Source organism: Macrobrachium rosenbergii, chromosome 7 (assembly GCF_040412425.1).
Source record: "Macrobrachium rosenbergii isolate ZJJX-2024 chromosome 7, ASM4041242v1, whole genome shotgun sequence".
Taxonomy (NCBI): Eukaryota; Metazoa; Arthropoda; class Malacostraca; order Decapoda; family Palaemonidae; genus Macrobrachium; species Macrobrachium rosenbergii.
Window position 1 is genome coordinate 36631227 of NC_089747.1, and position 22199 is coordinate 36653425.

Consider the following 22199-nt stretch of genomic DNA (forward strand, 5'->3'; position numbering starts at 1 on the left):
AGTCTTTGTAGCACTGTTTTAACGTCTTTCAGGTGTTGTTTTAATTTTGGGCTGAAAATTAGTATGTCGTCGACATATATATCACTCAGAATGGAAGGCTCCCGAATGGCTTATCCATCAATCTTTGGAATGTTGTCCTTGAGTTATGGAGGCCGAAACAGTTCCAATTGAATGTGTAGTGCTGAATGGGGGATGATTACAGTCTTCTCAATATCTTCTTTTGCTACTGGGACTTGGAAATACCCTTTTAGCAGATCAATTTTTGTGAATATTCTTACTCTGTTCATTTGATTTGTTATGTCTGCTATACAGTATTTGGTAGAGAGTATCTCCTCGGCTTTCTTTTCACATTCAGCCATTGGTAATCTCCGCAGGGGTGCCATGTTCCATCTGACTTTGGTACCATATGTAGAGGTGACACCCATGGGCTGGGGGCTTTCTGGCATATTCCTGCTTCTTCCATCTCTTTAAATACCTTCTTTGTGTAGGTGAGCTTCTCTGGGGCCAGCTGTCTGAACTGTCTCTATGTGGTGCTGAATGGTGTGTTTTGCTGATTTTGTCAGGTCGCGCTTCAAGTCGTCTTTGAATACATCTTCGTATTCTTGTATTATTTCTCTCATCTCTTTCAATGGGATGTCGGGTGGGATGGGGCATATTTTTTCCTCTTGTTGACTCTTTGATGCTTTCATTGTTGTACGTCTGCTTGGCTTTTGTGGAGATGATTTCTGTGTTGTTCTTGGGATCAGATGTTTAGCTGCTACGTCAACTAGTAGGTTGTGCACTGTTAGGAAATCTGCTCCTAACAACGCCATCGTCACATCTGCTTTGATGAACGACCAGTCGTATTCTTTCCTATCGAAAGCAATTTTCATCTCCCACATTCTGTACATTGTCAGTGGTGCTCCGCTGGCTGTTGATATGTGGAGGTTGGTGGGTGGAGCGAGGTTGAGTCTTTCATTTGGGCTGGCTGGGATGAGTGATCTACATGCTCTGGTGTCCACTAAGAACTCCATGTCAAGTCTTTCATCTTTTAGGAAGAAAGATGTTTGTCCTTTTCTTTCGTACCTGGAAGAAAGACAGTGGTGAGCAGGTGCAATTTCTCTTATGGGACAACCTGTTTGCTCACCCCTGATGTTAGTATAAATGGGTTGCATCTGCGACCATACTGTGTGTTTTTTGAGAATAGGCAGCCACTGTCGCATTTTCTAGCCTTGTTTCTGAACCTCCAGTGGAAAAAGTAGATGCACTCTGGAGGTTCTTGTTTCTTCTGTTTAGGGCTTCCCTTTGTAGTCCTTTCTGGGGAAGCGTCTTTTGTATATGGGGCGGCTGGCTTGTCTGGATCACTGTCTGATTCTGTGTCTGAATTCTGCTTGGTCTGACATAGTGCTGCTACAGCTGCTGCTGGCTGTGAGGGGTCTGCTGCTTTGTGGGCCATATGAATCTCATCTACCATTACCAGCAACTCTTTTAAGGGCATGGTGGAGACTCTGGGCATGGGTGCTACTGTCTGGCAAGGTAGTTTTGTGAAGAGTACCTCCCTCACGAGGTCCAAGGTTGACTTGGGTTGGTCGCCCTAGGCAGGCAGTGTGAAGATCCACTGCAGTTGCTTGTACACATGTGGCGGCCTCTTGTCTCCTATCGGGGCCCCCATGTGGTTGAGAAACTTCTTGGCTTTCTGGGCAGGTGGCATGCTGAAGGATGACTTCAGCTGGTCCTCCAGTATGTTGTAGGTGATGGGGGATTCCAGTTTCTCGAGCCATCCTGCTATCTGCTCGATGACATCGTCCGACAGGAATTCAAGGACAGTGCCTGCTTTCTGCATTGCTGAGGTGATTTTCTTTGCGTAGAAACTCACTTCCGCTCTGAAGGACCATGCCTCTGGGTGGTGGGGCGTGAAGGGTGGTAGGAGTACTGAGGTGGCTGTGAGGTTTTCACTGATGGCATTGGGGTCAGTGGCTTGGTCAGGCATCTCTCCAGTGGTCACCAATTTGAGTCAGGTACGAGTAAGATATGGAGCTCTACAGCTTACTAATTTACTTACAAAACTTTCACACAGGTCAATAGCTCACGTGAGCCACAAAGTAGTCCCGATCGAGGAAGGAATTAAATTCAAGCGTCTGTGTTTCTTTACAGACATAAATTTACAGATGGATGGTTACAAGACCTCTGATTGACAATTATACATACATAACTGGAAAGCTGGCATAACAATACACAGAATGATAATAATACATGAAAGGTGACAATAACAGTGATTGAGATATTTGCATAAAAGACATGCAAGAGAATTTGTGTTTCTCTTGACCATGTGGTTTTTCCTTCCGGGTTACTCACCGTGGGAGAAAGCAGATTTTGATCGTAGGCCTTTCACATGGCTGCTACAGGACCATGCACACAATATACAGTGCCACACAGCAAAAACAACTCTTGCAGTGATGCAGGAATGCCCAAAATAGCATTAAAATCTGCAGAAAACATTTATTACTTAAGGCAAACACAGGAACCGTTTAATATGTGACTACCGAAAATTGACTTGCAACTGAGCAAAGCAGTGGAATGCATCATACAACAAGTAGTCCTATGACATAGTCATGATTCATTTCTGTCAGTCACTCAAAGGTAATAATGACAGTTACATTGTATGACAGTGATTTAGAGCCAATATGTCATGAAAGCTCCCAAAGCGCACCCCTGTTCCCCCACCCACAAAACTTCTACCTGACATTATTGTAATCGTATCTTTTTCAGTTACTCAAATGTGATAAACAAAATGACATGTAATGACGTTTCATATAATGTTTTTGCATTTAAACCAGTAACAGTCACAGTCACTAGAGCTCCTAAGCAGACAAAGGCCCACCTAGCTCTTCTCACTCAGCTTTCCTGTCCCTCCCACCCTGAATGTGCTTACCCTGGTCTTCCCCCTCACAATATCCAGGCACTCAAAAGCAATTAACAAAATGATGTGTAATGACATTTTATATAATGTTGTTGTGAAAGCTCCCAAGCAGAAGGAGGCCTGGCCAGCCTCATCCCCTCCACCCCATCGGCACCCCATTCTCGTTGTGGTTTTTGACTTAATAGCGTTCTCATTGCATTTTTCTGCCCATGCAGCATTGCCGGCCATATGGAAGGTTTTTTCTATTCATATTTTCATTGAAAATATATTGTATAAATATTTTGGGGTGCTGCAGTGCTTGTAGACAATGTCAAGTTGCTGATACTGCAAATGCAGCAAATAATAATCAAGGGATGTATGTGTATTTGTGTGTATGACTGCACGTGTGTTTTATTGGCAAGTGCTACAATTATCTAATGTCTCGATTTCCTCATGCTTGTTTAATATAATTACCACTACTATCTCACTCTTACTGTCATACTTAGGCTACTCCAGTAAAAGCCTTCTCACCAATCCCTAAACACACTCACACACACACACAAACAGACATGCACACGCACAAACACACACACACACACACACACACACACACACACACACACACATATATATATATATATATATATATATATATATATATATATATATGTATATGTGTGTGTGTGTGTGAATGTGTGTGAATAGACTAGGGCAATACCGGTTGACACTGACTTACCAAGGTCATAAAAAAAGTTGGAACCTCAGCACTTCTGTTCCTGAGGTTTTTCCTGAGCAGGCCTCCACCTAACATACCAGCAAATTTTACCCAACTTCCCGACCCGTCAGAGAGTCAGTTGGTACCATTTCATTCGAATTACCCCTTTACTGTGAATATAATGGAAATAATTAAAACATGATCGCGTGTTAGACGGAAGCCTGCATGGGAAAATCCTTAGGTAAAGAAGCACTTAGGTTCTAACTTCTATTATGACTTGGTAGTTCAATTGGTATTGCCATGGCCTGTCTCTTTGGAGACCGAGAGTTAGAAATTCCCGATGTGAGTTAGAAATATATATATATATATATATATATATATATATATATATATATATATATATATATATATATATATATATATAAATATATATACTACAGGTTGTCCCTACTAGATGATACCTTTCTTTACAAAATCATATTTTATCGATGGGTTGCAGTTGTTAGTCCCATGCTTCTGCTCTCTGTCAAGATATTCCCAAAGGGGAATGAGTCTTGTGCCAGCTTGCACATCCATGTTTATTTGTTAGGAATGATATCTTTACTTAATGAATACATTAATGTGTGCATGCACATATTTTATACTAATACACAAAAATATCTTCTTGTTCACTCAGGAGTACTCAGATAAATATGGCCTTGAAATATTTGTTTTATATATCATTGTCTATAATGAAATCGTTTTTTGTAATGATTTTGTGAGATCGTTTTGCTTTTCTCTTATAAGACAAAGAGCTTTGCCTGAGCCAGTAAATCAGAATGGGAGTTAAATTCAACAACACCCTAATTATAACATCACCAGGCACAGATTTGGATTGGGAATGGTAGTTAGACCTCATGTATCTGATGGCCATTTTGAATTGACAAGAGGTTATTGATTGGAAATCCAATACTGGTGTTTCGATATCACATAAGCAGAAATTTAAGTGAGAATGGAAGTCATTTACAAGAAATTTACAAACTATTAATTTCTCAAGAGTTTTTCAGCATTGTTAATAAATATTTTGTACTAGTGTACCCATATACTAAAAAATGATGGTAATAAAGAAAGGATCTAGGTAGGGAGTTTCAACCTATTGCCAAAAATTACAGTGTAAAGGACTCAAGATGGCATATTCCAGTGCCAAAGGCATTAAGCCCTGTACACACTATGCAGCATGATGCGCACAGTGTGGAACGGATGCGTTAAAAACCACTTTTTCAACATGAAGCCACGTCACCAACGTGTTGATGGGATGGAGCCATTTCAAAAGTCTGCGCAGTGATGCATCAGCAGTCGGAGTGGTAGGGCGTCCGCTCAGCTCCAGCGCCAATGGCTCAATCACCACCACCCGTCAAACCCCTTGAATGGACAAGGACCAACACTCTACATTTTATTGAATTGCATTTTTATCCTGAGATCCATTTGCTCATTAACCTTATCTGCATTTACTTTCTTTCGGAAGTTATTTTTCCTGCTGAAGTCCTTACTCCCCTTATAATTTTCCTTACGAGACTCTTCTTTCTTTCTCTCACCTTCCTCCTGAGGACCTGACCTAACCTCCTGTATTCCTGCACAGTCTTCCCATCTGTTTTGCAATTTATTTTTCCACTAAGTTTCTCATTTCCTCTTTCTCCTAAACCTAAAGTCACTCACTGACGACTGACTTTATCTTGAAAAAAAAAAAGGTAGTAAGAAGCTCATTTTCTCTCTCAAAAGTATATTTTGTAAATATTTTTCCTTAAAAATCGTTTTCTAATGAATTTCCTTTCCGAACATATTTCTACAGGCTCTTATCTCATGTGGCCCAAGAGCTCTGCCTTCCCAATATGCCATCTCTTTCTCATTTACCTATTTATACACTGGCATGCTCTAAAAACCTGCAATGCAAGATTCAAACTCTTCAAGAAACTCTTGCACTCTAATTCTCTTTCAATCCTGGCCCACACACAATTCTCTATCAGAACTTTCCCTTTTGCCAGGCTCAATCTTACCCCATATAATGTTCATACTAACACATACGTACTCCTAATCCCTGCCCAGAGTTTCATTGATTCCACAATCAATACAATTTCCCAAGCTGTACACTTTCAGCTATCCTCAACACACTGACCCTTTATCCTTACCATTCCTGCACAAAATGGCTTTTTTTCCACATCTATCTCACTCAGTGCCAAACCAGGCAGCTTCCTTTCTTAAACCCATCAGCTATCATACAGTCTTTATCTTCTGCACCACATTAATATACATTTAAACCAGGAAGATGCATAGAAATACACGATGTGGGGTTACAAACCCTATACCACGGCTGTTTTATGGCTTTCACACTGTGCAGAGTAGTGGGAGTGTTATTATTTTTTAGCCATTTAAGAGAACTGAGAATCTGATGTTATTCGTCTCTTGTGGAGAACCTCATCTGCCATTTACAGGCATTTATTTTCACCACATCTGTCGCGCAAGAACAAGTGAACAGTGTTGCAGTACAGTTTGGCTGCTAGTAATTTTGTTCAACACCCACTACTGCATCACGTGGCTGGTACATGATGCATAGTGTGTACGGGGCTTTAGGTTCCGTTTCCAAGCTTCATTCAGCATGCATACTGTATATAAGGACCAGAGGTGAGAAAGGCTGGCAGAGTTTTGCATAAAAGACTCAAAACATGCTTGGTTGTTAAGTGAAAATTCTTATTTATTTAGTAATCATAAAGATTTAATTACTCGAGCAGCGCAGCGATGTGTAAATAAATCCACATTCCCATAGTGAAACTTAAAGAATTGAATCAAACGGTTGATCCTTTGTGTTAGCTGCTTCTACACTTATCTTTTAGTTGGCATAGCTGAAGTTAATTCTTATTTGGCCGTTAACCTTTAAGTCTGACCTCATGCCACGAAATGTTGAATCTTTACCACCCACAAGTTATATATATATATATATATATATATATATATATATATATATATATATATATATATATATATATATATATATATATATATATATATATATATATATATATATATATATATATATATATCTGTATATATATATATATATATATATATATATATATATATATATATATATATATATATATATATATATATATATATATATATATATATATATATATATATATATATATATATATATATATATGTACATATATATATATATATATATATATATATATATATATATATATATATATATATATATATATATATATATATATATATATATATATATAATAGTCTAAGGGATACTTACTTGATTCTGGGTGGCAATGGATGAACGCAGGGAGTTCCTTACCTTATCAAGAAATCTGCTGTATTTATTACACATCTGACTCAATATTAGGGCAACTTCATAGACAAAACAGGGAAAATCTGTGGCTTAGGGCCTTCATCATGTGAGGGAAAATTACATAAACTCAAGGGTTCTCTTTACTAATTATATTTACATAACAAACACAGATCAGAAGAATGACGAATTACTGGGCCAGGAAGTAATAAGAGCCTGCTAAATGAATGAATCCTACACAGAATAAATATTCTACGCTGATGATGTCTTCATAATAGGAAACATCACAGTAGGGGTGGAAGGGGGACTGCACATGGATAGAGCCGAGTGATTCCACAGTCGAGGCCTATCTGCAATATATGCAAGACGGTTACTTGCAAGAATAATTTGACGCTCAAAGGGAACTGAGGGAATGCACAGATAGTGCCAAATAACTCATTCCAACACTAAATGCATAATTGCATTAACACTGAATGCTCCAACACAAATTACTGAGGGTGATCACACAATGGAAAATAGATGAAAATCAGACAGAGAAATAAGAGGAATCGTGACTGACTAAGAAACCTTATTCTGGTACATTACCTGCGTCAAGATGATGGTGTCCTTGTTCGACAGGGCGCTGACAGTGGAGGAGGGTATTAAAATGCCACTTCAAAAGTATACTGGTTCGAACCTCGGGGTCAGACATGTGGAAAGTTCGAGGGTCAGGCAAGGTTAAGGACATCTGTCCTCGGTGGTGTTCTGTGCTCTTCTCTCTTTCGATTGCCGTTGCATCGTCTATAAATAACCTTCAGAGATTACGCATCATGTCCAACTAGGTGGCGCAAAGGTCAACCTTTAGCACATCTTCTATATAGGCTGCATGGCATCAGTTAACCTCGTGGAGGGTTAACTTGGTGGGCAGCGCCAACTTTCTCTTATTTGGCTCCTCCCTTGCCTCTGCTTGATGCCGAGAAGGGACGATGGTCACCTGGAAACAACGCCTTAGGCAGTCATTTGAACAGAGAGAAGGGTTAGGCTTAACTATTTTGGGGAATGAAGGAGAGTGTTTATGAAGGGGCGAGTGGAAACCCAGTTCTAGTAATTAAAACAATTGAAATTAATTTTATTTCCTTCTTTATTTTATGATGTAAAGATGTAAAACCACTGAGCTGGTTAACAGCTCTCTAGGTGGCTTATTTTTACGTGGCTAAGAACCTTTCCATCCATTGCAATATATATTATATATATATATCATAAATATATTGATATATTTATATATATATATATATATATATATATATATATATATATATATATATATATATATATACATACATACATATATATATTTGTGTGTGTATGACGTTTGATATCTTTATATTGAAATTCATTAGGTTTTTAGGGCTTTAAAAACTAGCCTTAGCAAACGGACGGGCATGTAGAGGGCCAGCAAACCACATAGACAAAGACGGGAATAGAGGTCAATTAGGAAATGGATCTGTCGGCAAACCCGGGGCTCAAAATGTAAAACTATTAGCTCTTGTGCTTAAGGAAATGTAAGATTGAACCCCTTAATTTGTTTTGCCCGTAATTTGTGCGTATAATTATTTGATTGATTAATATTCCAAGGCTAACGCAACAACTCTGACGGTGATCGACAGTGATCCATATCACCTGGAATTTAGTCATTATAATCCCCATTTGATTTGACACCTTTCTGACCACATTTTGATTTTTCAACGTAGTGAATTCCATTTTTATTTTTTAACTAACTCCTAAGCCAGTCTTACATCCCAATAAGACCCTCTTCTTACCATTAGCACTCCATTTCCGACACGTTCCGCTGGAGACTTGAAGCCTGATTTAACGTAATTTTCTGCGTATTCATCCGTTTTTCTTCTCACTCCCTCCTGCTCATCCTTGTGCTGATCTTGGACGTTCTGTCACATGAGGAAATTTTACCTGTTGGTTTCTTTTATAGTCTTAGACTGTAATCTTATAAACGAATCGCTGAATGCTATTGTTCTTAATAAGATTCGTAATACACATATGCTTTATATGAAATTATCTTCTAGCAGGCTTCAACAGAACAGGATGTACTTATTCAAAAAGAATAATTAAATATGAAAGAGCTATTAGAAGAGAAAATTAAATGAGGTGATTAAGTGAAAATTAAAATTGTATTAAATATGCTGTCGTTTCCAGTGGTAAATCAGCTTGATTTCAGTTGTCTTTAGATAGAGAGTTCATCAATTATTCATCGTTTCCCGATAAAACCCTCAAGCACCGACGAATGTGTCATCGTACAGATTTCGGATTGAACTTTTTAGCCCATATTAGTCAGTTTATTGTAGAGTATTCTGAACGAGAGAGAGAGAGAGAGAGAGAGAGAGAGAGAGAGAGAGAGAGAGAGAGAGAGATTCACAGTTGTAGAACTTACCCTTCCCTATGTTTTTCTGTGAAGTTGTTATGTTCATGCCTTAACTAAATAGGTTTTGTTATTCATATAATTAAAGTTCGTCTGAGTACATCTTCACAAACATGCCAATCGACAGACCCATTGATTACATGATCAGCGAGGTGTATGAAACCGTTTCTTTGCCGCCTTTCAACATCTCCGAAGATAATGAAGAATCTTCTTAGCAGCTGTACCAAGGGAGCAATAAATAGATGGGCTTCCCTTTAGGTTTGTTCTATGCGAACTTCTTTATAGGTTGCATTAAAGAAGTCTTTATAATGGAAAACGTGATCATCTGCTGCCGGTAACCTGACGACACCTTTGTGAAGATCGCTGACGGGGATGCCCTCTCACTCTCAAGAACGCCTTCGAAGCCCAGTCTGGTTTTCGCTTCAAGAAAGAGGTGAGGGATAATGAATAGCTTCCCTTTCTTGATGACCTTTTAAATCTCCATAAGAATGACAGCAACACTACAGAATACGCCAAAGCCACTAACGGAGAGAACTACCTTGAGGGTACTAATGAGTACCCCATTCGTGACCCTGAGTCGACAGTCAGTGTCTACGTCAGTTGTGCCCTCTTCAATTGCAGGAGTTAGGCTGCTGCCCTCAAGGAACCCGGGAGAGCCGACCGTCAACTTATGGTTAACGGCTTCCCAAACAGAATGGCTGAGAAGGTTCATAGAGAGACAATCAACTGTTGGTACAGCCGTGCTCAAAGTGTGGCTACTTGACTGCATAGGATTTCGTTCAAGATTCACAAACTGTCATCCTAACATGCTGCATATTTATCTCCTATTTCAATGCGTAAACATGATTATTTTACAAAATAAGGCCATGCTATGTTTCACAAGAGTGAAATCTGTCATATAAATCAAAACTGTAAGAAAATATTACGGGTACCCAAATTTCAGAAAAATAGTGCTGGAACTTTCCCAAAACTTTTGTTCACTCAGCGCCAATGCGTTCAACAAAAATGTCCTGATCAAGTAGGTTCAAATGTTAAATGATAAGAAAAATCATAAATAAGTTTTCATAACATTATGATATTGGCTTTAATTGCAACCATAACATTAAACAGTCATGGTGGTCGTGACCTGTGTGGCATAACCAGTGGGGTGGCAGCAACATGAACCAGTTGGAGCATAGGCTTACAGTGTATAAAGACAATGAAATGATCTTGAAAATATTTATTCAATATTTTTTATGGAAACATCTGTATTTTTATAAAAGATAAGATTATTATTATTTTTTTTTTGTATTTCTTAACTGCTTCAAAAACAATGGTTTAAGAGCAAATATTCGCCTTTGCAGTTACGCTTGCTGTAACGCCAAGGTTTTTTCCTTGGCGTAGGTGAGTTAGTTTTCTTTATTTGCTAAAAACACATTACTTTTAACATCGCATCTCCATGTGGCAGGAAAGCATATGAAATTGTCTACATGTTCTCGCACTTCGGGTTTCCTTATGAATCAGTTATATACCAAAATCAAGCAGAAGGACTTTTAAGAGGACAACATTCTTCGTTAGTTAAGAAAAAAAACTGTTGCATAGACCTAGACGTTAATACTAATAACTTTAAATCAGTAACTATCTCTTGGATTTGACATAAAGAATCATCATCTTTAATTATTCAAAGAACACTTAGTCTCTAGAAATAAATCCTTTAGTAAACTAGATTACACCTCAGAAGCTAGATTTTTTTTTGTTAAACCTATACTCGTATCATTAGTGCAACGTATGGGCAATTTGAACATAGTCTAAGACTCCAGATTTCAGGAAAGTTATTTGTTATTCATATTTCTATTTTGAACAGTTTTTTTTATGAATGTTGATCCTGTTAGGTCAGCTGTTATACACTGTAGGGGTAAATACGATGTGCGAGTTGGATTTGGCAGCTCTGCCAACCTTGTCACATCATGCTTTGAGCTAAGTTGTGCAGAAAAAGTATTTGTATTCAATTCATTTCATGTAATTTACGAATAATACCTGGGAACAAAAGATGTATCTAATAATCCATGCAGAAAATAATGTCAGCTGTGAATTCACACATTTATCGACATATGTGACATTGGAATGAAAATAAATTAACACTGTTTGGCAACTGCACAACATTTTACATTGCATCTGAGGTTTGGACGTTACAAAAAGAATCATTTTGCATCACATTTGAGTCTGATTGTACAACAACTAAATAAATGGAAAGAGTAAAACCATAACAAGTAACTCTGCATGCCGCAACCAGAATCGTCAGGTATATGTATGTATGTATGTATGAGCTGAAACAGACATATATGCTTCTTGGCACCTGAGTGGTTTATCATAAAGTGGCCCCAAACCATCTTGCGGGGATTCGAATCTCACCGGAGAAGTTGGGGTTTCTTCACTTGTAAAATCGTTTAAATTCAGTGCTTTTTTTTACAAAAATCTTATCAAAAAATGTAAATAAATAGAGAAGTTAAGAGATCATTGTCTTATATATATATATATATATATATATATATATATATATATATATATATATATATACATACATACATACATACATACATACATACATACATACATACATACATACATACATACATACACACACATACATACATATAAATTTATATGTGTGTGTGTGTGTATCTGGTCTTGAATGAAGAGGTTCAGCACAAGGGAAAAGTTATCCATCTTGTAGGAAGAAACCCAGGATTGAGTCTAATTCGACTGAAAGGAGTAAAAAGTGTTGACAAGTCTCAGAATTAAATGAACTCTTTAGTTTGGAAATTATTCTCTATAGAGATGATAGTCGTAAAAATTTATTTTTATTGTCTTCCATTAAAAGATTCGGTTAAATACACAATGATTTTGAAAAGTGAAGCGTTACACTGCATTTCACAAAGGTCGAGACTGAAACTGATAGGTTAAAAAATCGCATCATTTTCCAACCTTCCATCGCTTGATTCATTTGTGGAATGCAGCTGTCGTGACCGGTTGGTAATTCAAACGTTGCTCGCAGGTTTGATCCACGTTGACATGCAATGTCTTATCTGTACAGATTCAGACATCTTTCTTGATAGCCTGACAAGTGAGACATGGCATACCGCAATATGAGAGGTGTTTTAAGCTCAATTAGAGGAAGACTTTCTTGGATTCTCTTTATAGATGTCAAGAAGTATTGAATTCGCGTAGACATACAAAGGCAAACGAATGCTGCGTTTTTTCTATTTTCGAGTCATGGTATATTATTGTTATTGGAAACAGACAAACTCGCTAGAAAATATTAGCCTTCTGTGACTGCGTAAACATACTTTTGGCCTGGTAAATCAGATGAGCGTTCAGAATCCGCTAACATTTTTAACACCTAAATCACACGTCACTTTTTTTATATTCGCAAATGTTAAGCCACAAATGTGTTTAATTTTTGTGGCTATACCTTGGAAATAAGGGGAATTTCAGTTATTCAGCGTAACTGCACCGGCCAGGATTCTAACTCAGTCCTTCTGTCTAGTTGTAACAATGAAAAGTGGATTTTGACCATTCAGTTGTGGCTTAATATTTGTGTATGTACATGTTTCAAGCGGTAGAATTAAGGTTTTAAACACTGGTTTTCTTCAAGAGTATGTGTATAAATGGGCAGAGAGAGAGAGAGAGAGAGAGAGAGAGAGGGGGCAAGTCGAGGAAATCATTCAAAATAAATTATTAGTTTCATTCATGCTGCCTTTTATTTTAACTTTTAACTGATGGACACTGGACACTAAATAATATTTCCAACATTTACGCATCATTAAAATATCTTGACCTTAAATGAGATATCGAACAAATGTACATGTATGTATATATACTTTATGTATATGTATGTATATGTATATATATATATATATATATATATATATATATATATATATATATATATATATATATATATATATATATATATATATATATATATATATATATATATATATATATAGTCGTGAGTAATAATTTTGAGATTTGATTTGGGAAATTCATGACGACCATGTAACTGAATGTAAGAACAGAAATACAAGGAATTTCTAAATAAAAAATGTGTTTGACCTTTATATCAGGTACATTTCTTATTTAGAAATTCCATTGTATTTCGTCGTGAATTTCCCAAATCAAATATCAAAATTATTACTCACGACTATATATACAGTATATATCATGTCAGTATATTTATATATATATCAAATATATATATATATATATATATATATATTTCTTTGATATCTCATTTGAGTTCGTTATTATATATATATATATATATATATATATATATATATATATATATATATATATATATATATATATATATATATATATATATATATATATATTATATATATATATATATATTATATATATATATATATATAATATGTATTATATATACATAATATATATATATATATATATATATATATATATATATATATATATATATATATATATATATATATCTATATCATTTAACATACATATGTAATTCATACATGCCCTCTTACTTCGCTTTTTGGAAATGCTTGTAACTACATACAGACGGAAGAAATTGAAGAGCCTGTGAATACATACATACATACATACATACAGTATACATATATATATATATATATATATAATATGTATTATATATATATATATATATATATATATATATATATATATATATATATATATATATATACATACATATCTCCTTAATAACAAACTTAAATAATAAATCAAAGAAAGTATTTCATACATATGTTCTGTATCTAAAACTCTCTTTTATGATCTGATATTATGTTTTAACATATTGAAGGTAATTTATTATAAAGAAGCGGAAATAGGAACGATTAATTATTGCAATGACCCAATCGTTCACATGAATTGAGAGGCTATAGATTACGGTGTTTGAAATGCAAGAGTTATCTTTACGCTGGTTTGCAAAAAAGTAGTATTTAATGTAGATTTTTGCATTTAGTGCATGTACTTGAGAGAGAGAGAGAGAGAGAGAGAGAGAGAGAGAGAGAGAGAGAGAATTCTCAGTGACCTTGTTTTGTAAAGAACGGTGATAATCACGAAAGGAAAAATATTCACTTTATTATAATGAATATTTCAGATTGGCATCGTGGGCATCAGTATCCTGGGCAACGAAGTCGAGGCCAACAACAACAGCGTGTCTCCTGACGGCGAAGGCGGCCAAGTGCCCAGTTCGCGAGAGCAGGAAGTGCCCCTGTACCATGACCTGGCCTTCGCTATGTACGTCGATACCCAGGCTGCCTCCATAATCAAGACCTTGGAAGACAGGCGGGCAGCCGCTCTCAGGGGTAGGTTTACCAGGAGCGATAATTGAGATTCCTTGTGGCCCAAAGCCTTTTTTTTTTTTCTTTTTCCTCTCATTAACCGGAACAAGAATAATAGGTTTTCATAAAAAAGCAAGCTAATTATCTGGACATTTTTATAGGTGTCCTAGAGCTGATTGTAATATCCTTAACCCAGTCTAATGAAATGAAACTTGCGTGCATGTGAGATCATTTGCAAAGTAAAATGAAGGCTGAAATGAGGAAACACGCACGCTCCTCTTCATGAAGCTTTTTGAGGTGGCCGGAAGATGTTAGGACTAATGTAACTTCTCTTAAGGGAAAGCTATTTTTTTAAGAAATGGGAATAAGTGTTTAAATAAGAATACAAGCACTTCCGATTATCAAAAAATGACTGGGCGTGTTTTTTCTACAAAGAAGACTTTCTACTTTCTCTATAATGGAATTTTAAATGTTCAAATATTTGCATAAGTATATTGTGGCTTTTCATCTCTAAATAATTCGTAAATCATTCATTTTATTTCACGTTCATATACTCACACACATACTGGTAAATACTTATGACATTTGCTTACAACTAAGTAATGTGTGATCAGCATAAAAGAATATTTATCGAGAAACGGCAGAACGCGGGGCAACAATAAATTATACAAAACTTACCATTGATTGCATAAGACTCTTATCAGAAAATGAATCAGTCGGGGAGCAATAACACAGCCAGTGCAGTCTCAGACTTATTTGCTGGCTGGAGCCAAAAGGTCCCCCAATCTCCCTCTTCAGTGACGTATGGGAATGAGTCATGGCTAAATAAGAAGGGAAAACTGATAGTTCCCCCCCCCCCCCTCTCAGCTGTGGTTTATGTTGTTTGTTTACTTTGACTTGTTTGTGATACAAACAGCAATATAAAAAAAGTAGTGTGTGTTTTTTTATTTTGTTAACTGCATGTCACAATTTCGTCAGTTCCTACGTTTGGTATTGTTAGAATACTTTGATAATGGTATGTCATGGCAATTTATTATTTCATGAGTGTCACACTTTTATGAGAGATGCCCTATTAGGATATTTTGCTTTGATGAAAAGTAATTAGCTCTTATTTGATAGAATGAGTTCCCAAATGTAAAAACGATAGATCGTCGAAAATCAAAAGCACCCGATTGCATTCAAGAGCCCACTGTATTATGTAAGGCGGCATGCTATAACTAAGGCAATAAAATTCCCACTTTCTCTGGTGCCATTTTCTGTATCGTACCCGTTTTCTTTGTTTCGCCCCGCCCAGAGGAACGCTACGAGTATGCCAATAAACTGAAAGACGCAGTGACTCAGCTCCAGAAGGCGGGGGAACGACTCGGCAAGTACGAGATCGAGAAGAGACACGCTATCGAGAACGAGAACTTCGACAGGGCCAAACTCAAGAAGCAGCTTGCAGAGGAATACCGAGAGCAGGTTTACAAGGCCTTACAGATCGACGATCTGCTCGAGAGGAAGGGGGTAAGAGGCACCAACAGATCCTTTGAAAAGATCATGTTTTTCAGGGGATCCCGGGCAGAGGACTCCATGGCAGTAGTGTGTGTGTGAGTGTGTGACCTCATGGCTGTGGATCCCACCCACGAATACAACGTGTTGATAGAGTGAGAGGGAGGGCCACAAATCGTGTCGAAAAGGCAGGGTTATTTTTTTTTATAAATGAGAATCATGCTTTTTATAACGCATATCTTACGTTTACGTCGATGGTAAACTAAAGCAGATATACCATAAGGAAAATCCCCTTCTGATCGCGTGCTTTTAACGTTGGGATTGTGGGATAACGTCGAGATAAATGACACCAGCCATTCATTTTGTCCCTTGGAAGAAAGAGGAGAGAGACCGGGAAATGTAAGTCAGTGCTGTGTGAATCGGAGTAGTTCCCTCACGCAAATATTTGCGACTTGTAGTTTTTTGTCAGCGAAGATTTCAGGAAGGAAACGAAGCATTCTGAAAGTAAGTGACAGTGAATGGGACTTTCACTTACACTGTCTAGCCTGCTGCTAAGTGAGAAGCGTGAGGACGGCGACATGGATTTCGACCTTGACGGATGTTTATTATTATGTATATATAAACTTCATTTCAGCCATTGGGTGTAAGGCCATACAACAAGTAATCATGTCGTTTCTTTCTTTATTATTTGTTGTTGCTCATGGAATAAAGGCTGTCGGCCTGTTTTGTCTGGATGTCAGATAAAAAGCCTTAAGATTCCAGCGTTTTCTCTTTGTTTTTGTTATTTCTGTATATTTTTCTTTTACTCAGAATTATATTAGTTTTTGATTTTCAACAAATGACACTTCACAAACTCTCTCTCTCTCTCTCTCTCTCTCTCTCTCTCTCTCTCTCTCTCTCTCTCTCTCTCTCTCTCTCTCTCTCTCTCTCCGGTAAGAGGCTAATAGGGGCACGTAAGATTTCAATATGCGTATTACCATTCACTCACTGGTGGAAGCCAGGCCAAAAGGAAGACAGCCAAGGTGACAAACAGGTTGAAAGCCAACATGGAGCAGAGACACCAAGAAAACAGATATTCTGGTATTTTTGTATATAGTATATCCCTAGGATGTAATTAAGCTTATGTTTTCTCGGTCATTTTTATTAACTGAACGTGAAGAATACAGAGATGACGGTAAAAGCATGTACAGTATATTCTGGTAACTATTAGCAAAGATCCAATAAACTCTTAACGATATTGTTAAGTATGACTCGGTGTATCATCGTCGAGTGACAAGAGCGACGAAAATGGCAGGCAAAATCTCATAAGCAAAATAGAGAAAAAAATCGTTGTCGGTGGAAGACTTCACTACGTTTAATGAGTTGTCCATTAGCCACGGCTAGACCTAATTACTTGCTGTTGCCTCAAGCAATGTGGAAGCGTAAATAACCGATGATATTAAAGGTAATCTTATCTTTGCCGCCGAGCATGTGACATTATTTATATTAAAGCTTATGAACCTGAGGTATAAATGTAATATGCGGTAGTATAGTAGGTGATGCAGAAAGTTGCGAACGTAAGATAAAATAAAAGTAATATTATTTATAATGCAAGTATACACATGAGAAGTTTGGTGATAAGGGTTAGTGCGTAAAATATGAAGAAAATTATGTTTGTCTTCGGAGGTGTATAATTGTATAGTATATTACTTGGAAAATAATGCTATACATGCAATGAATATATCGCGAAGGATAATGTGAGAGGCTGTGAACGGAACATATGTCTAGAATGAACTGCAATGTATATAGACAACTTCAGTAGTTCTGAGAGATCATGACAGGTGACTGCAGATGGGAGACTGTTATGAGGCTGTGGCTGCCGTTCAGTTTTTTTTTCTTATTATGCGATCTCTTATGCATATGTTAGCAGCTGATATGAGACATGAATGAGATTGACACTATAAACGTTACAAACAATTTTTGAAACAAAGAAAGATTGAGATCACAATATTTACTCCAACCGTTAACATTAAAGATATTAGAGGAATTATCATCAGTCATTTTTAAATAGCGTAGATTTACTTAATTGTAATTTATCGACATTAAACGCGTTCCTCTTAAATTTCTTAGATAAGGCTTATTCTTTTCCACGCCAAGGCTTTGGACTCCTACCAAATTATGCAATATTTCATTTTTCTTTATTTCAAGTTTTATATATTATCGTTCTGGCTGAGGAAGTCTTTCCAAAGAATGGTCTTCAGTTATAGTGATAACCACATTGAAAATAATTATATCAAGCTTATTATTGTTTTTAACATCGTTGGTGTTTTGTGGACATTTATATCGCAAATCATAGTTGCCTTAATTATTATTATGATTATTTACTATGCTTTTGTGCTGTCATTTCTTTTAATGATAAGAATTATTATTATTATTATTATTATTATTATTATTATTATTATTATTATTATTATTATTATTATTATTACTGACCTCTGACCTATTTTTGTTTATGCCTCGTGTCCGATGTAGCATCCGTCTCCCGGGTCTGGATATGATAATGGGGTCTAACGTAATCATGCAGTTTCATGAACCATGAACGTCGTGCAAAGTTCTGGCCCCATTGTTGTTGAAATTGTGGCGGCCAGTGGTGCTTTCCATGTTCGTTTCACAAAGGATTTGTTCTGAATTAAGTCGCTAATTATTCGCGGGTTCCAAGGGATATTTTTGTAGATGCCCAGATGCGCAGATGTGTTAGATGCACTGATTGTTCACAGGTAGCTGCGAGGCTCAAATACAAAGTGTGCATGTTTGTGTATGCATGCTTCTGTCGCGTATGCATACACACGAATGTGTATATTAATATATACATGTATATATATATACAATATATATATATATATATATATATATATATATATATATATATATATATATATATATATATGTAAAAGCATGCACACACACAAGCACACACACACACACACACACACACACACACACACACACACATATATATATATATATATATATATATGTGTGTGTGTGTGTGTTGTTTGTTTGTATACGAATATATATATATATATATATATATATATATATATATATATATATATATATATATATATATATATATATATACATTCGTGTGTATGCATATGTTATAGAAGTATGCATGCACACGAATGTATATATATATATATATATATATATATATATATATATATATATATATATATATATATATATATATATTCATATAGCATGCATGCACAAACACACACACACACACACACACACATACATATATATATATATATATATATATATATATATATATATATATATATATATATATATATATATGTGTGTGTGTGTGTGTGTGTGTGTGTGTTTTAATGCACACATGCTATACGAATATATATATACATTCGTGTGTATGCATATGCGATAGAAGCGTGCATACACAAGCATGCACACTTTGTATTTGAGCCTCGCATCTACCTGTGAACAATCAGTGCATCTAACTGTTCTAACACTTCTGTGCATCTCGGCATTTACGCAAATATCCCCTGAAACGCGAGTAATTAGCGACTTAACTCAGAACAAATCCTTTGTAAAACGAACACGGAAAACACCATTGGCCGCCATAATTTCAATAACAATGGGATCAGACCTTTGCACGACGTTCATGGTTCGTGAAACTGCATGATTACGTCAGACCCCATTATCATATTTGTCTTCATCATATATGTAGTCACATTTTCAACGCTTCCTTTCCAACTGAAATTACTTGTTTTTCCATCTACTCCGCACTATCACGATTTCAGTTGGAAAGGATGCGTTGGAAATGTGACTAAAGATATAATGAAGACAAGTGATTTTGATAAGAAAGAAGAGAGAACGGAATATAAGCAGAAGATGAATGAAAAATAGGATAAAGTTAAAAATACCTTTGACAGGTGAGTGCAGGCCAAAAGAATAAAAGCAGTGATGTTTGAAGTGCGATTGCATAACCGAAAAGAAGAAAATATAACAGAATAAGACGAAACTGATCAAAATAGCAGTGGTTAATATGAGCAAGTACCTTCAGAAGAAAAAGAGGTTGCACATAAGTAAATGCAAAGAAGAGTCCCTTGGTCTGATAAATTATAGAATGCAAGATATAAATGGAAAGAAGCTGTCTAAGAGAATGCAGTCCTATAATCGACTGAGTTAGTACAGTGATTTGTAAATCTGTTGAAACTTAGGGTAGAAAGAGGCAGTTTTGAATGATTTAAGCATGTAAGGGGTTGGTGTAAAATTCAAAATGCTGGTGGGACTGACTGATAAGACTGTAAGGAGGAAAATTAGAAGGTTGAAGAATTGAAAGACGTCGGAAGTTAATGGGATTTCAAGTGAAACGCTGTGGTATCGTAGTAAGAATATGATTAAGTAGATTACCAGGATGTGGAAGGTGTCTGGAGGAAGGATCGGTTCCAAAGGAGTGTGTGAGAGGACTAATTGTTCCATTACGTGAGGAGAACGATGTTCACAGTGACTTTGCACTATAGAATATTGACTGAGAAGTAACAGCTAATAGTAGGACTGGTAAGGAAGAGCATTATGGATTTAGGCAAGGATGAGACTATGTGGATCAAGTTTTTTGTGTGAAAGTGATGTGTTACAGCTTCAGAACGAAGGAAAAAGCCGCGTTTGGCATATATTGTATTGGAGCATCTCATGATGAAACTGGTAAAAGTGCTGAGTAGGTATAGTTGTGAATGTGATCTATCGAAAGTGATTAGAAGCTTTTATAACAAGAGTGAAAGTTGTTTCAGAATATACTGACGAAGAAGTGACTGGTTTGGTGTAAAAGGTGGTTTGATGCAATTATGTATTAATGCCCCATGGCTGTTGAAATTTGAATCAATAATAATAGTTAATGATGCAATGAGAATAATGCAGAAAGGATAAGGAATATAGATGTATCATCGAGTGATACACTTTTATCCCCTGTGATGATTGTGAAAATGAGCTGCAGTGTATGGTAACAGTTTGAAATGTAAGAAGTGCAAGTTGAAAATGTTTGTTTATGAGAATGAGGTAATGGATGCAATGAATAGCTAGGAATGTGAAGAAATTAACTCTGGTATTAATGATATAAAAATGGAAGATGTCGATGTCATTCAAAAAATAAGTGGTGTATGGACAGCACCAGGATTTCTACAAAAGGTTTGGAAGCCAGCAGAACTGCCTGTAAGAGCAAAAGTTGGAATGTGAAGGGGTTCTGGATAAAAGTTGGTGAGCTGAGTGCAGAGAACATATGGAGTACGAGGTACTGAGTGGGTGAGAAATATGGCAAGGTCAATATGCGTGAAAGGATGGCTCAGAAAGAATGTTTTGAATGGTTTTGTCGCGTGTTGAGAATGAAGAAAGTGTGGGAGGAGAGAGGAGATGGAGACAGAGAGAAAGCATTGTTTGACTGGGTTCAGAGGCCGTGCAGTGGAAGGGTCTCCAAATAAGAAAGCATGTTTGTGGGGACCGACTCATTGTGGATGAATATTCTTTGTGTATATAAAACAACTATCAATATTTTGTGAAATTTTCTCCTCAAAAACTCATTGTTTATTTGGAAGTTATGTATGCGTCTGTGTTTGTTTGTTTGCGTGCACGGTTGCGTTTGTAACTAAAGCACGATGAATACACTATAGGACATATTAGTATTTTCTCTGAAACAAAACCGCATTCTGCAATGATACTGACTGAAGGAATTGAGAATTCCTTTGGATCATCAGCACCAGTTTGAAGAAGGCGCTGAGCGAGAGAGAATTTGCCAATCCTGCCTGAATTCTTCGCACTATTCTCAAAGCCTCACTCAAGCAGCCTCTCGCCTACGTTGTTGTAGGAAAATGCTATTATCTAGGAAATATTCTTTTGCTTACATTAAATTTGACGAAACATTGTATGTTCCCCTATGATGACCGTCGTTCATGAGACGCCAGTTTACGGTATAAAACAATCAATGTGGCAGAGATTGTGTGCAACGTCCGTTGAACTTTGAGTTCCATGAAGTTTGT

General features: G+C 36.5%; 1 protein-coding gene across 3 annotated transcripts in view; it reads left to right on the plus strand.

Moving 5' to 3' along the window:
- Positions 1–22199, plus strand: part of LOC136840304 (centrosomal protein of 104 kDa) — a 571779-nt gene that overhangs the window by 428312 nt on the left and 121268 nt on the right. For all 3 annotated transcript variants that reach the window (XM_067107005.1, XM_067107007.1, XM_067107006.1), the window contains exons 5-6: positions 14487–14694; positions 15965–16176. In XM_067107005.1, the coding sequence (XP_066963106.1) occupies positions 14487–14694; positions 15965–16176 (420 nt within the window). The remainder of the gene's footprint in view (positions 1–14486; positions 14695–15964; positions 16177–22199) is intronic.